The 16,666-nt window shown below is 40.7% G+C and overlaps 1 protein-coding gene across 2 annotated transcripts in view; it reads left to right on the top strand.

Annotated features, from left to right (window-relative positions):
• efnb2a (ephrin-B2a) overlaps positions 1-15,707 on the top strand; it is a 60,365-nt gene extending 44,658 nt beyond the window's left edge. Inside the window, exons 5-6 of one of the 2 annotated variants that reach the window (XM_077617784.1) lie at positions 7,648-7,758; positions 11,296-15,707. In XM_077617784.1, the coding sequence (XP_077473910.1) occupies positions 7,648-7,758; positions 11,296-11,702 (518 nt within the window). In that variant the 3' untranslated portion in view covers positions 11,703-15,707. The remainder of the gene's footprint in view (positions 1-7,647; positions 7,759-11,295) is intronic. The other variant, XM_077617782.1, reaches the window with a different exon arrangement.
• Positions 15,708-16,666: the final 959 nt, after the last annotated feature.

Below are 16,666 nucleotides of genomic sequence, written 5' to 3'. Positions count from 1 at the left end.
TCAAGTCGTTCAATGGATGCAGAATAACCAACGCTCTCCACGGCTCAAAGGATTGCCAGATCCATTGTTTCAGGTCAGACGGCCCGATTTCCAACTTGTCCAGCAAGCGCAAGCCAATGCTGGCGACGATGATCGTGAACTCACTCAGAAACTCGATAGACGCTGATGCGGAAGGTGATGTAAATGACGAGGACACCTACAACAGCGACGTGTCACTTCATTTTCACCAGTGAATTTGTAATTACTTACCAGTAATCGCCTTGTATTTGTGCCTTTTGTTAAATAAATATGTACAGTGGTACCTCTACATACGAGCAGCTCTACCTACGAGATGTACGAGATGCTCGAGATACGAGGAACATTTAGACTTTTTTTAGAGCAAATAATTTGCTCTAGATACGAGAAAAATTTCGAGATGCGATAAAGCCAGGTGGCCATGACATGAGAGGTCTTTTTTTGCCGCATCTCTTTCGTGTATAACAGATATTTACGAGCACTGAATGATTTCTTCACACGAGTTTCTCCTACACATGGACCAGAAAACGCCCAACGCGCATGCGTGGGCAAAAAAAGGGCTTTCTGGGTAATGAAGTATACTCGTGCACACAACACCGATAGCCAATGGCACCCTTTCTCAGAATAAAACTTCATTACGCACAATCAATACGTGGGTAGGCTGAGCTGTTGCGTTTTTCCTTCCTTAGCCTGTTAGCTCCCGCGATCGCTCATTCAAGACTACTTCTCTTTGGCAAGTGGTCGTGCGTTATCCTATTGTGAGGACATTTGTGTGCATCATTTTCGGAATATTTTGAAGGGAATACAACAGCAAACAGCCCAGCGATAGCGAACGTGAGGGTGGAGGCGTGGCAAACAGCTAACCCGGCCAGGAGAAGGTAAAAAAAAATAGGTTAAGTTTGTTTTTCGGAGGATTGGAACTAATTAATTTGTTTTTAGTTCATTTCAATTGGAATTGTTCGCTCGAGTTACGAGAAGATCGACATACGAGCTCAGTCCCAGAACGAATTAAGCTCGTATGTAGAGGTACCACTGTATATGTTACCTGGTTTCTCTTTTCATCCATAAAATTTACCGCATCTTCTCAAAACTCTGAACAGCTAGTCGAAAAATAGAGCGGCACCCTCTAATTGAACGGCACTACGGGGGAAAGTTTGAAAAATAGAACGGCATGCCGTTGAAATAGAGGTTTTACGGTACATACATATACAGATTCACTGTTAGTATAGTGTTCTTTTGATGGAATCCTGTGCCATTTTTTTCGCCAAATGTAACGGGCCGCACAACTTCCAATAAGTTCAACTTTTGACTCATCAGTCCATAGAATGTTCTTCCAAAAGTGGAGGTTAATCAGGTTTTTTTTACAAACAGACGAGTCTTTATATTCTTTTTGGACAGCAATGGTTTTCTCCTTGGAACTCTGTAATGGATGCCTGCTTTAGCCAGTGTTTTTCTTATAGTAGAGTCATGAACATTGACCTCAACTGAGGTCAGAGAGGCCTACAGTTCTTTTGGTGTTTTTCTAGGTTCTTTTGTGACCTCCTGGATGAGTTGTCGTCGCACTCTTGGAGTGATTTTAGCTGGCCGACCACTCCGGGGAAGGTGTGCCACTGTTCCCAGTTCTCTCCATTTGCGTATAATGGCTCTGACAGTGATTCACTGGAGCCCCAAAGCCTTGGAAATTGCTTTGTAACCTTTTCCAGAATGATAGATGCCCCTCACATTTTTTCGCATTTCTTGAAATTCTTTGGATCGTGGCATGATGCTCTGATCTTGTAGCCTACTTCACTTTGTCTCTCATATTCTATTTAAGTGTTTTCTTGATTCAACACGTGTTGGTAAACAGTTGTGGGTGTGGCCTGTGAAGTTGAACTCCGCTTTCCTACAATTGTGAGTCACAGTTTTTTTAGATTTAACATAGGGGGGCAATTACTTTTTCACAGAGGGCCAGGCAAGTTTGTAATTTTTTCTGCCTTGACAAATAAAATCATCATTTAGAAACTGCATTTTCTCTTTCCTTGGGTTGTCTCTGTTTTATATGAAAATTGTTTTGATGTTCTGAAACCTGTGTGTGACAAATATGCAAAAAATACAGAAATCAGGAAGGGGGCAAATACTTGTTCTACGGCAACGCACTCATAACCGAAAATAACAAATTGAAATTAACTTGGATTAATATATACAGACACAATCAAACATACGTTTAATGTAACTTTACACAAAACTGAATTCTAATTTTGTTTTAATTTGTTTTACCTTTCTTCTCCGGGTTAGCTGTTTGCCACGCCTCCACCCTCACGTTCGCTATCGATGGGCTGTTTGCTGTTGTATTCCCTTCAAAATATTCCGCAAATGATGCACACAAATGTCCTCACAATAAGATAATGCATGACCATTTGCCAACGAGAAGTAGTCTTGAATGAGCGATCGCGGGAGCTAGCAGGCTAAGGAAGGAATAACAGCCTACCCACGTATTGATTGTGTTGTGGGTAATGAAGTTTTATTTTGAGAAAGGGTCCCATTGGCTATCGGTGTTGTGTGCACGAGTATACTTCATTACCCAGAAAGCCCTCTTTTTGCCCGTGCATGCGCGTTGTGCGTTTTCTGGTCCATGTGTAGGAGAAACTCGTGTGAAGAAACCGTTTAGTGCTCGTAGCTATCTGTTATACACGAAAGAGATGCGGCAAAAAAAGACAGTGCGCTTTTTTTAAAATTTATTTTTATTTATTTTATTTATTTCATTTATTTTCCAAGATGGCGCCATCATGCGGAAGCCAGTGGCAGTAGCTCTGTCCACTCTTATGTTTTTCGTGTTTTACAGCCCTTCTATCTTTTTTTTAATTACATTTTAATATTTCTTTAATACATTCCTTTTTACTTTACTTTGTACTTTATACTTTTTACTTTAATGTTTTTACAACTTTCCTTGTTCTGTTAGCCTGGCCTCTTTCGGCTACTTCTTTTTTTTGGAACCATTCAGCCATGCCGACGCTGTCACACACATGGGACTAGCTGTTACAATACGCAGCAGAAGGAGCAACACCTCGGTGCCACCGGAGTTTCGGAGCTGGACAAAAGTGCCGGGAGGAGAGGCAACGCTTCTGACCAACCATTCCATCGTAGATAAGATGGAACAGCTGTCGGCGCTTACCAGGCCGGAAGCAGAGTCGAGGAGTTCTGCCCTGCTGCTGTTTTCTTCAGCTCGAGACTACTGAGGAACTGTGCGGATAAGATTGGAAGAGTGACTTTGCATATTCTCTACCTCGGTCCCAGTCTGCAGAAGTTCCCCATCTTGTGGAAGACTTCATGTGTGTGGTTCCAGGTTTTGTCCAACTTTACAACGTCTTTTTGAGTCTATATCCGTTTTAGCAATCAAGTTGGCGCCGTTCAAGTGGCAGCCGGCGGCGGTAGCTCCGTCCACTTGCTCGTTTTGTGTTTTTGCTGCTTTAATGTCTAAATGATTTGATTTGGTGATTCTCAATGATGCCATTTACTTTGATTTGCTTTGTACTTTGTTGTTCTGTCTAATCATCCTATTGCTACTGCCACAATGAAATTTCCCGAATACGGGATGAATAAAGTTATCCAATCCAATCCAATGATAAACAGCCTCTCATGTCATGGCCACCTGGCTTTCTCGCATCTCGAAATTTTTCTCGTATCTAGAGCTAATTATTTGCTCTAAATTTTCCTCGTATCTCGAGCCTCTTGTATGTAGAGCTGCTCGTATGTAGAGGTACCACTGTATAACCTTTTTAAATTTGACAGGGTCCCCGGATCAAATCTGTGTTATAAATAATAAAACAGCATGCACCTGCCTCCTACATAGACGTTTATTAACTGTATGAAGATAACGGTAACAACCCAAATAATATTAGGCAGATTATTATTGTTTCATCTCATCTCATCTTCTTCCACTTATCCAAAGTCGGGTCGCCTGGGCAGCAGCATCTGCAGGGAACCCCAGACTTCTCTCTCCCAGCCACTTCATCCAGCTCTTCCAGGAGGACCCCAAGACATTCCTGGGCTAGCCAGGAGACTTTGTTTCCCCATTGTGTCCGAGGTCAGCCCCGCGGCCTCGTCCCAGTGGGACGTGCCCGGAAGACCTTCCTAGGGAGACGTCCAGGGGGCATTCTGTTAAGATGTCCGAGCCAACTCATCTGGCTCCTCTCGATCTGGAGAAGCAGCGGCTCTACTCCGAGCCCCTCCCGAATGGCCGAGCCGTGACCAGACGTTTCGTCGACGGACAGTTCGTCGACCAGACAGTTCGTCGACCGGACACTTCGTCGACCGGACAATTCGTTGCCGGACAATTCGTCGCCAGACACTTCGTCGCCAGACAGTTCGCTTAACCTTAACCACTATTAAAGAGGACAAAGGAAATTCACATATTCTTTATTTAAGAAAATATAACAGCAAAAACCCGCTTGACAACAGAAACATTAAATTAATTAATTAACATTTGGGCGTGTCCGTACTAAATGGGCTCGTCTCTAAACACACTACACACGAGTGCTCCATTTTTAAAATAAAAGGCAATAAATAAAATGATTTTATTAAAAAAATATTAAAAAGAAGACAGGAAATTCACATATTCTTCGTTGTCTTCTTTTTTTTTGCTTTGTATTCCTGTAGGTATCGTGTATACAGACTAGATTTCCGATGCGCCTTGTGAGGCAACGGAGCTAGACGTTGTTGCTTGTCGCCGGACTCGCAAACATTTTTAGAATAAAAAACAATAAATAAAATTATTTTATTAAAAAAATCCTTAAAAAGAAGACAAAGGAAATTCACATATTCTTCGTCGTCTTCTTTTTTTTTGCTTGGTATTCCCATAGGTATCGTGTATACAGACTAGATTTCCGATGCGCCTTGTGAGGCAACGGAGCTAGACGTCGTCGCTTGTCGCCGGACTCGCGAACATTTTTAAAATAAAAAACAATAAATAAAATTATTTTATTAAAAAAATTCTTAAAAAGAAGACAAAGGAAATTCACATTCTTCGTTGTCTTCTTTTTTTAACTTGGTATTCCCATAGGTATCGAGTATACAGACTAGATCTCCGATGCGCGTTGTCAGGCAACGGAGCTAGACGTCGTCGCTTGTCGGCCATCTTAAGAACAGGCCCATTCGCTCCTATTAATAGAGTAAATAGAATTTGCTATTTGAAAGGACAATAGATTGCTTGATTTAAAATCGAACATGTGCGTCTATATCAAAGTCAGAGATACAGTATTTTTGGCATACTTCATAACAAATATCTAGTCAGCATCTAGTCAGAATCGTAGCCACATCAATTCGCGATTAAAAACCAAACAGTTAATAGTAATTTAGTGAAGTCACTCAGTGCTCCCCGAGGAACCAAATTTCCTTTGTCTTCTTTTTAATAAATTTTTTAATAAAATAATTTTATTTATTGCCTTTTATTTTAAAAATGGAGCGCTCAATGTAGGAACCCCGTTTCGTGCGTAGTGTGTTTAGAGACAAGCCCATTTAGTACGCACACGCCCAAATGTTAATGTGTTTGTGTTGTTGAGCGAGTTTTAGCTGTTTTATTTTCTTTAATAAAGAATATGTGAATTTCCTTTGTCTTCTTTAATAGTGGTTAAGGTTAGTGGTTAAAGTTAGGCGAACTGTCTGGAGACGAAGTGTCCGGCGACGAAGTGTCCGGCGACGAATTGTCCGTTCGACGAAGTGTCCGGTCGACGAACTGTCCGGCGACAAAATGTCCGGGTAGCGGCTCACCCTATTTTTAAGGGAGAATCCAGACATCCTGGTGAGGAAACTAATTTCAGCCGCTTGTACCCGGGATCTCGTTCTTTCGGTCACGACCCTAACCCTCACAACCCACAGCTCGTGACAATAGATGAGGGTGGGAACGCAGATCGACCGGTAAATAGAGAGGCTCGCCTTTTGGCTCATCTCTTTCTTCAACACGACGGACCGATGCTGAGTCCGCATCACTGCAGACACCCCACAGATCCGCCTGTTGATCTCCCACTCAATTCTTCCCTCACCCGTAAACAAGACCCCAAGATACTTAAACTCCTCCACCTGGGGAAAAACCTGATCCCTGAGCGGGAGTGAAACCCACATTTTTCCGACTGAGGACCATAGTCTCAGATTTGGAGGTGCTGATTCTCATCCCTACCGCTTCACACTCGGCTGCAAATCGTTCCAGCGAGAGTTGGAGATCACGGCCTGATGAAGCCAACACAACCAATATAGAGTGTTCAACCATCCTAGCATGCATAATTTGGGGTTGTGGGAGGAAACTGGAGTGCTTGGAGGAAACCCACCCTTTATCTAAGAACCATGAGGTTGGTGCGCTAACCATAAGCCCACCATAACACCCACCAACGTTCCCCCTAAGCTGCGCAATTGCGGACTGGTCGCACACTCAGCGCACAAGAAACCTATCCAGCGCAGTGAACGCACTACAAATGAATCTCCTGGACCCGTTGTTGCAAACTGCGTGCGAAATTGAAGATCTGCAGATTTCTTAAAGACCATTTTTTCATTCTCATCCTCATTGTTGTCTGCTCCCTCTTCTTCCTCACTCTCCGATTGCATCATTTCGATGAGGTCCTCATCAATTGGAGGGGTTGAGTAGCTCTCGAGCAGTGTGTTGACATGCTCCACTGTCAAATCTGAGAAGCCTTCAGTGGCTTTTTATTCCTGCTGGTTACCAGTAGGCAGACAAATCTGAAAATTTGTCCCGGCCAGATGTGGTCCCCCTTAGTCCCAGAAAAAGTGTCTGGAAAGGGAGCTCCGCCGGTGGCCGCTACCCACGCCAGGAAAGCTCTAGCATGCGATATAGCGCAGCATTTTTGGGTTGGACTGGCGCCATTCACTCCTGTCGAACGCAGGTGGCCGCTACGTCTTCATGGGCTGGCTCTCTTGTCTGCCTACAGCGTGCTAACCTCTTTGCCAGTGTCATGGAGACGCAGATTACTTACTAAGTGATGGGAAAGCACCTCATTTAAAGAAAACAATACACTGTATACAGATAACTTGGATTTTTGTTACTATCTTTAAACAAAAGGTTTCCCATTGAGGCTTTTCGTAACCTGAATGTTTCAGATGTGGAAACATTCGTAACTGGAGGTAGGTACCACTACTTTTATACTGTTAAGGAGAACATTAATGAACTCTGATGAGGAGCTCCACGGAAAAAATTGCCAAACTCAAAAATATTGCAACCAACCACAGGACAAGACCTCAGATAGTTCTTGCGTGCATGCACACACAATGGTCATTTTGCAGAGTTTACAAATATTTCTCCACAACAGTGAAAATTGTGACAATAGCGAAATTTCTACTGTTGTCTCTTTAAAAAACAAAAAGGTTGTCACTGAACAACGAGATGTTGAGACTGTTACTCCTTTGGATAGAGGAAGAAATTGCAGGACATACAGTGACTGAGTCAAGTATTCCTGCAAAATGCAGCTGTTTATTGCTAAATTGTCTTGAATTCCTAATTTGTTTGTGTTTGTTAGTGTGTTTTGTCTCTTACCTAACGTTAGCCTCCTCCTTGCACTTATGCACTAGCACAAATAGAAAATGTTTTTGCATTCTTGTTATTCATTTTAATTAATTAATATAATAACAGTCTTGATTGTATTTTTTCAGATCCTGCTGACCCTATTCCATCCAATGACCACCCTACCAGGGTTCCCTACTATCCCAAGCACCCAGACATTAAGGACAACCAGAAAACTAATGAAGTGCTAGAGAAACCAGGTGAACTCATACTAGGCTGCAGTTTATATCCTGTGAAAGTGATAAGTGAGTGGCAAATTTATAAAAACAATTTGGTGGTACAAAGGAAGTGCTGTAAGTTAAGGACAACAATTGGTCATTTGATATTTCCCTTATTTTCTCGCATATACGCCATAAATCCGTAATTGAAGTGACGTTTTGAAGAAAATAAATGCATCGTCTGCTATCTTTTGCAGGAATGTTTAGTTATTGTAATTTATTAAAAAAAAAAAACAGAATTAAAACTAACATCTGCAAGAGTGCATGATATTGTTCATTCGAATGTCATTTAAAACAAATAAGAATCTTTTTGGGCTTACTATCCATGGAAAAAAAATCACCTCCTAGCAGAAGCATATGGACAGGAGCAGAGTATGAGGCAGCGTAATCTCTGTTTACAACAGCAGAATGGTCCCTGCTTTAGGCTATCTGCAATCTTATATCAATTCCTACCTCACTACAACCACAGATGAATCACTTTTATACATCGAGAGATTGCCAGATAGGATGGACACCAAGCAAGAGCTGTTTAAAAAGATCATAGCATTGATGATGAGGATGGGGCCTATGTCCGATTATTATTATTATTATTAATTAAAGGAGCAATATGGTGGACAAACACGGGACTGCAACCATGATCAAAATATTAAATTGCACAACGTACTCTAACCCTTTGGACTGCCAGATATGTGCTTCACAATGGAGAATCAAACTGTGTTAATGATATTGATGTTTCATTTGAATCAGAAATGAACAGAAATGCAATTTATTGCATGGGTAGCTTGCTACTGTGCTAGTTGGTATATTTTTATAGTACAGTAATACCTTGACATACGAGTGCCCCAGCATACGAGATATTTGACATACGAGGTAAATTCAGAGCAAATATATCCGTTGCGATACGAGACAAATTTGAGATATGAGCATACGAGACAGCCTGGTGGCCAAGAGGCTGTATATGATAACAGCGCACTGTCTTGCTCGTCGCATCTACCTCGCATAAAGATATCTATGAGCACTGGGTATACAGGTTGCATTTTTTTTTACTGGAGATAGCGTGACCGAGTCGATAATCTGCGAAAAAGCCAGCGGAATCTACATGGACTTAAAAGCAAGCATCTGAAAAAGACACTAGCAAAACCCTTCTAAGCGAGTCGTGACTGGTTCGATAATTTAAAAAAAAACTAACTGAACGAAACGAACACTTGGTTCTGACTCATGGAGAAGCAGGAAGTTCCGCTTTGAAAGCTGCGGTGGAATACATTAACATATTTGCGTCGGTTATTGCACAAGAAGGTTTAAATTTAGTGTAACGTAAGATTAAAACTTATTTTTAAGTTTGTGCGTATAGTTAAATTTAAAGTTTATATAATGTTACATAATGTTACGAGTGCGTCTGTCAAGTCTCTCTACTGTCCTGTATGACACCAGCATGACACTAGCATACCTGTCAACCTCTGCCGATAACTGCCCTTATAAATGATTATGATTTCAAAATCATAATCATTTATAAGGGCAGTTATCGGCAGAGGTTGACAGGTATGCACTAGGCTAATGTATATTATGCTAGCCGCTAGCATGTGTTATGTTATCCGCTAGCGTATGTTAGGCTTGGCACTAGCGTTTTATTTCTAAAGACAGCACAAGCTGTCTGCCCGAACTACAATGTTGGCCATCCGTTAGCAATCTGTTAGTAATCCGTTAGCAAAGCTGTTAAATTGTGTTCGATCCATGGCTTCAGTCCATTTTCCAAGCGTTCACACCTGCATTGTGTTGTCAGTCATGCCAGGCATTTCCTCTGTATAGCTCTGATATGCTGTGTCTTTAATTATTGAGAGTGTTTTTGAGGGTTAAAAGACTGCAGACTGGGACCGAGGTAGAGAATATGCAGGGTCACTCTTCCAAGCTTATCCGCACAGTTCCTCAGTAGTCTGGAGCTGAAGACAACAGTAGCAGAGTAGAAGCCCTGGACTCCGTTTCCGGCCTGGAAAGCGCCGACAGCTCTTCCATCTTATCCTATGATGGAATGGTTGGTCTGAAGCGTTGCTTCTTCTCCCAGCACTTCTGTCCAGCTCCGAATTTCCAGCGGTAATGAGGTGTTGCTTCGTGGTAAATCATCACATGGTATTTCTGAGATACTGTATGAATCAAAAGCACATTATTAGGGTCAATAACATAAGGAAGTTAATATGCTTGTCTTTGTAAATGCAAAATATCTCTCTCATCTTATCTCATTTTCTGAACCGCTTTATCCTCACTAGGATCGCAGGGGGTGCTGGAGCCTATCCCAGAGGCGGGGGACACCCTGAGTCGGTGGCCAGCCAATCGCAGGGCACAAGGAGACGGACAACCATGCACACGCATACCTAGGGGCAATTTATAGTGTCCAATCAGCCTACCATGCATGTTTTTGGAATGTGGGAGGAAACCGGAGTACCCGGAGGAACCCCACGCAGGCCCGGGGAGAACATACAAACTCCACACAACCCAGGACCCCAGAGCTGTGAGGCTGATGCGCTTACCATTCGCACCACCGGGCCGCTCTGCAAAATATCAAATTATTCAATTTGGAAAAAGAAATAAGCCTATCTTGATGAGAACCTGATGCTTTCTAATGACAGAAATTAAAATTTTCTCACCGGAAGTTTAAGATGTTGTGGCAGCCATATTGCTTCTAATGTCAAAATATCTCAATTCTTTCGATGTTTCATATTACTGCAATACTTGTCACTTTTGAACAAGACGTCAAAATAAATTTTGTTTAGCGTTTTATCTGTTTATCTTTTCTCTGTTTTGAAATAAATTACCGTATCAGCCGTCATGACGTTATGCTGTTATGGTGTTGTCAACTTGGAGTTTTGTGCATGGCGACTTTTTATGCGCATATAAGCCGTACCCTCGAGTCAGTCAGCATTTTTGGTCCGACAAAAGCGGCTTATATTCAAGTCAATATGGTATGTAAAAATCAAACTTATGAAACCACTTCTGGAATGAATTGATTTCGGAAGTAGGGCTACCACTGTAGATTCCTTATGTGATTGTAAAATACTTCTCATGTATGTCTCCAATTTCCAGCCTATTCTTTGCCGCCATTTTCATACATTATGACGTATGGCGTGCAGGCGAAAGTGATCTTAATTTATATGAAATGTGGTTTCATTGCAGCCTTTTGCCTGCGATTTTCTCTAGGTAACATCGTCTATAAACTTTGAATTTATATCGGCTTCAGCCAGCCTTGCATCAATGACCATGAAGAAATATTAGATCTAAAAATATATCTTTGACATGAAAAATGCTGAGTTTTAACATGCCTTTGGCACTGAATAAGTTAAATTCTATCTCAGTTTGAACAGTTTTCATTTTTACTCCTTTCCATGCCTCATTTCACTACTAAAACTTCAAACTTTTAGAAGCCGGTTTTGGTAGCACACAAGGCAAATACATACGTGTACGATTCATACTATATAAAGGCTTATCCTGTAATTTAGACCCTAATGCTTCTCTTTCTCCATTCGACAGGTGCAGCATCCAGGGAAAGTGATACAAACAACACAGGGGAAAAGTCATCTAATATTGTAGGTTCTGGAGTGGCCATCTTTGTCAGTATTGCCTCAGGCAGTGTCATCTTTATCATCATCATCATCATGCTGGTGCTGCTACTGCTCAAATATCGGCGGCATCAGCGCAAGCATTCACCACAACATGGAGCTACGTTGTCTCTTAGCAATTTGGCCACGCCTAAGCGAAGCAGCAGTGGTGGGAACAATAATGGCTCTGAGCCCAGCGACATCATCATCCCTCTCAGAACTGCTGACAGTGTATTTTGCCCGCACTACGAGAAGGTCAGTGGTGATTATGGCCATCCGGTGTACATTGTCCAAGAGATGCCACCACAGAGCCCTGCCAACATATATTACAAAGTCTGAAGAGGAACTATTAAAAACATGTGACTTACTGGACCAATCCCATGGCAGAGAAGGGCAGGATTATTTTTTTAGCTGGCACAGTCTCCGTGTCTGGAAACACAACCATGCTCTTTCTTCATTTCTGATCCTTTTCAGTTTTTTTTTGTAATTCATAGATTATACCATTTTCCTCTGTTATATTCACAACGAATTCAGTTGAGATTGGTAGAGGCTACAAAATTTGCTTCTGCTGCTATTTTTTGGGGCTGTAAGGGAGGGAAGGATGAACTCCGCCCAATATTTTTTTTCCTTTTCTTGTTTTTCTTGTGGCTAGAATATTAGAGAGCGTCATATGTGAGGTCAGAGAGTTTATAGTGATGAAAGTGTTTGTTTTCTTTTGCTTTCACGGGAAGAACACATGGCTGTATGGATGTGAAAAATTATTTGTAAGAGAAAGGGGTTATGTGACATCATGCTAGAAAAAAATCCAAAGTGAGCTGTAAAGAAGCAAAGAGATAGCAGGGAAAGTAAAAGAGAACAAGGTGAACAAAGAAAAGGGGATACATTCTTGCACCCATCCGCTGCGGGACTTAGATTTACTCACATATATTAACCAAACTGGCAGCCCCCACCCACTACAGAAAACATCCATCGATACAAACAGTTGGGATTTTTTTATGGATTTTGTCGTATTGCCTCGACTACTCACGTGTTACTTGAAAATAGCACCCAGTACCGATACTTTTTGTATTTGATCCCATGATGTTTTCATATACCGGTGTAGTTTTGTGCACGTTGAGCCTGTATTCATTTTTTGGCACCCCATATGTCGTATGTAAGATTCAAATGCAATTGGGAAACAAAGTACGTTCAGACATAGGCAAAGAGAGAGGATGGTCGCATGTCCGGTCTGTTCAAAGATATGCCTAAAGAGTTGCAGGGCTTTATTAAAATACATTTAAAAAAAGAGCAGCTCTTCTAACCCTGTTCTCTAACCTGCTCTCTTCTTAGCAATTCAGTGATTAGGCATGATGAGGAGAAATCAGAGATAAGATGTATCCTGTACTGTTAAAAGTAAGAACTCAGCTAAACTCTGAAACCTGGGCTTCAAGTGTGAAATTGTTTAGGGCAATAAGAAATCCAATTTTCCTTAATGTTGTCATTTTACACTTGGTGAAGAAAGCTCAACATACCTTCAACAGCACTGGTTAGTATAGCAGCTTGAAACCGGTCTACTGTAGGTACTCTAATTGTATACTCTAGACATCTGATGACATGGCATATTGGGGCCAAATAAGATGATCCGGTGCTGGGAAATACTTCTCACGTCTTGCAGATATTCACTCTTCTTCATCCTCATTGGAGTTCATATTTCCAGGTGCCAAAATGAAGTACTTTACCAGCTAAAACTTTACTCAGTGCTATATAGTGAGAATTAGTGTGCAAACGTTTGACTGGGAGGGCACATAATTAAATCTCATAAATAATCCAAATATGGGATTTTATTTATGATACACTGTATACATAAAGTACAGACATTGAAAGAGGTAGTAATATATCATTGTATATGTGCACATTATGCAACCTAGATACTCATTATTTGATATGCTTCAAGTCCGGCAATTTCATGATCCCCAGGGGAAGCAGGGCCAGGTGAGGAAATAGGGACCCTTGGCTCTTATAGAGCAGAGTAGCTCTCTCTTTAACCCGCTCACTGTAGTATATAGTAATTTCATGAATACACATTACCCCTTGTTTCTTCACAACACATCCGTCATGTTATCTTTTCTTGTGTGTATGTTTGACTGTTGACATTTGTTATTACAATTATTTCACATATCTTCAGCTTACGATCATATCTGTTTTCTGCGTGTATAGTGCCATATCTTTCTCATGAATAACATGAAATTTCACCAAAAAGCCAATCCCAGTATGAGGTTTTTACCTCTAAGAGGGCACAAATTCAGAAAATATGCAATTTTTTTTCTAACCAACTCTGATATTAATTCTATTCCCCGGATATTATTTCAACTATTTTTGTTTTGCCGCTGCACAAAAGTTTAGCTGTGAAAAATTTACATTTCAAATGTATAACCGATCAGATATGTAAGAAAAGGTGCATAAAAGACACATGACAAACATGTTTATTAGTTGCTGTGTATCAGCAGCAGAATATGACAATCTTACTGTTTTTTTCTTTTAATAATGTGTCCTTTTGTTTGCTGTCACCTGATTAACTTTCCGAACATGGACCAGATTTGATTGAATATCAAAAAGAGGCTATGGGAGACTTGCCAAGTCGGTGAGGTAAAGCACGTCAGGTTCCTGTAGAATGCCTTGCTTGAATGCTCAGCCTTTGGTCACTTGACTCAGAAATTTTGCACCTCTTTTCTGTTCGTAAAAAACTGTAAATTCATTGTTGTTTGTATCGTTAATGAATCCTGGGGTGTTACAATAGCCTTATTCACCTTTTTTTGAAATTAAATAGAAAAGAAAGTTCAGAAAAAATGAAACACTTAAAAACAGAGCATACAACTTTTTGGTAAATAGCTTATGTAAATATTGATGAGAACAAACAAAACATTTTTTACAACTCCTAAAAGTAAAAGATTTTGTATAAAATTTGAATTTTTTGCAAATGTATTTTAGCTAGTGCTCAATGGAAAGTCTCCTCCCTCCTCCCTCCCTCATTTGCACTGTTTCCATAGTAATTTGGTTTGGAAAAAACATGCCAAACTGACTGCTGCATATTTGTACCATAAGTATGTACCATGAATATTTATTTTGTTTTTAAATATTTTAATCCAATTTGTATGCAACCAAGTATTATATATAAATGGATTTGTTTTCCCCAAAACCTTTTTTTCATTGCCCTCTCAAGGTTGCTGAGTGGTTGTACCCCTTTTCTCCGTACCCTTCAAGAAAGGGATGTGTGGGGAAAAATGTGTACGTGTGTGTGTATGTGTGTGTATATAAATATATATATATATATATATATATATATATATATATATATATATATATATATATATATATATATATATATATATATATATATGTATGTGTGTATATATACACATACACATGCATGTATTCTTTCTACACATACACATGCATGTATTCTTTCTCCTCCAAACACGACAACCTGTGTTTCTACCGAAAAGTTATATTTTGGTTTCATCTGACCATAACACATTCTCCCAGTCCTCTTCTGGTCAATCTAAATGGTCTCTAGCGAACCGCAGACAGGCCTGGATGTGTAATGGCTTCAGCAGGTTGACATTTTTGTCTCTGGTGTCCTTCGACAGCTCTTTGGTCTTGGCCATTGTGTGAGAGACTGAGATTGTGGACAGGTGTCTTTTATACCGATAATGAGTTAAAACAGATGCTATTAATACAGGTAACGAGTGGAGACCTCGATAGAAGTTCGACCTCTTTGACACCAGAACTCTTGCTTGTTTGTAGGTGACCAAATATTATTATACTTATTTTCCACTCTAATTTGGAAATAAATTCCTTAAAAATCAAACAATATGATTTACTGTTTTTTTTTACACATTCTGTCTTTCATGGTTGAGGTTTACCCATGTTGACGATTGCAGGCCTCTAATCTTTTCAAGTAGGATAACTTGCACAATTGGTGATTGACTAACTACTTATTTTCCCCACTGTACATACATACACACACAGTAATACCTCGATTATCGCGGTTAATGTGGAGCAGACATGGCCGCGACAATCGAAAAACCGCGAAGTTGGGTCACCCTATTTAAAAAAATTAAAAGAAAATTGTTCAGTGCTGAGTCCTAGTAGCAAGAGTGGCTTCTTGTTACGAGTTTCAACGTGGATTTTCACATTTTTATGAACTTTAAAAAATACAAATAATAAAAAAAAAATCTCCAGCGCTAAGTTCAAGTAGCAAGCGGAAGATGCTATATGTATATATGTCAGTGGAGTGCCGTCAGGGCCTTCAGGGCCTTCTCTGCTGGCCTAAGAAATATCTGTATCACAGACTGGTGTTAATTATATTTTGTCCATGAATACTTAATAAATAATTCCAAATTGTCTGTCAGCTTCCTTTCATTGCTTTTAGTGCTGGTTGCACTGCTTCCCGATGTGTGTTTTCATATTTAATCAATCACATTTCAGCCATTATTTGTTGCCAGGGTCAAAAATCTGCCTTTAGGCCTTCACAATCAGTTCTGCAGGATCTGCTGCATAAAGCAACCGTCGATAAAACTTGCTTTGACCAATCAGATTTCGATTTGGTGACACCAAGGCCGCAGGCATAGAGATATGCCATCGCTCACACAAACTATAATTGGCTAGTGATAGAGCAGGCAGGCCAAAGCTAGAGCTCGCAAACTCCACCCACAATGGCCGACGGAGGAAAACAAATGGATTTGGTTGCAGATTTGCTGACAAAGCCATTTTCCAGACTGACTTTTCCAGAAAAAAATGACATCATTAAGAAAGGGTGGTCAACTCCGAAGCTAGCAACCCTTTTACAACCGGGAAAGGGGTTTGTCCGCCACTTTCAGTTCAATAACTACGAGCGCTACCCCTGGCTCACGGGCTCCAAGGAACACTCTTTGCCACCGATCGACATGGTGTTTGGAGCAACACTGGATTTGCAAATTTGACTTGTTTAACCAAAGCAGCAACGAGACACCAAAGCACTGCCGGACACTTACAAGCAATGGTGCTCTCCAAAACTTCTGGGGAAACCTGAGAGGAGTTACAGTTCATCGAGCAAGTGCGCAGGGAAACGGAGCGCCACAACGAAAAAGTAAAGAAAAATAGGGGAATCTTAAAAAGTTTGATAGACTGTAATTTGTTTGGGGCAAGCAGGAACTTTCATTTCGGGGACACGATGAAAGCGCTGCATCCCCAAACAAAGGAATATATGTGGAACTTCTTTCTCTCATTGCTGAGAGAAACATGGATTTACATTACCACCTGTCCACTAATAAAGTGTTTAGTGG

The sequence above is a fragment of the Stigmatopora argus genome, chromosome 13, assembly GCF_051989625.1.
Source record: "Stigmatopora argus isolate UIUO_Sarg chromosome 13, RoL_Sarg_1.0, whole genome shotgun sequence".
NCBI classification, from domain to species: Eukaryota; Metazoa; Chordata; class Actinopteri; order Syngnathiformes; family Syngnathidae; genus Stigmatopora; species Stigmatopora argus.
Note: the sequence above shows the minus strand (reverse complement) of the source record. Positions and strands in the feature narration are given on the sequence as shown.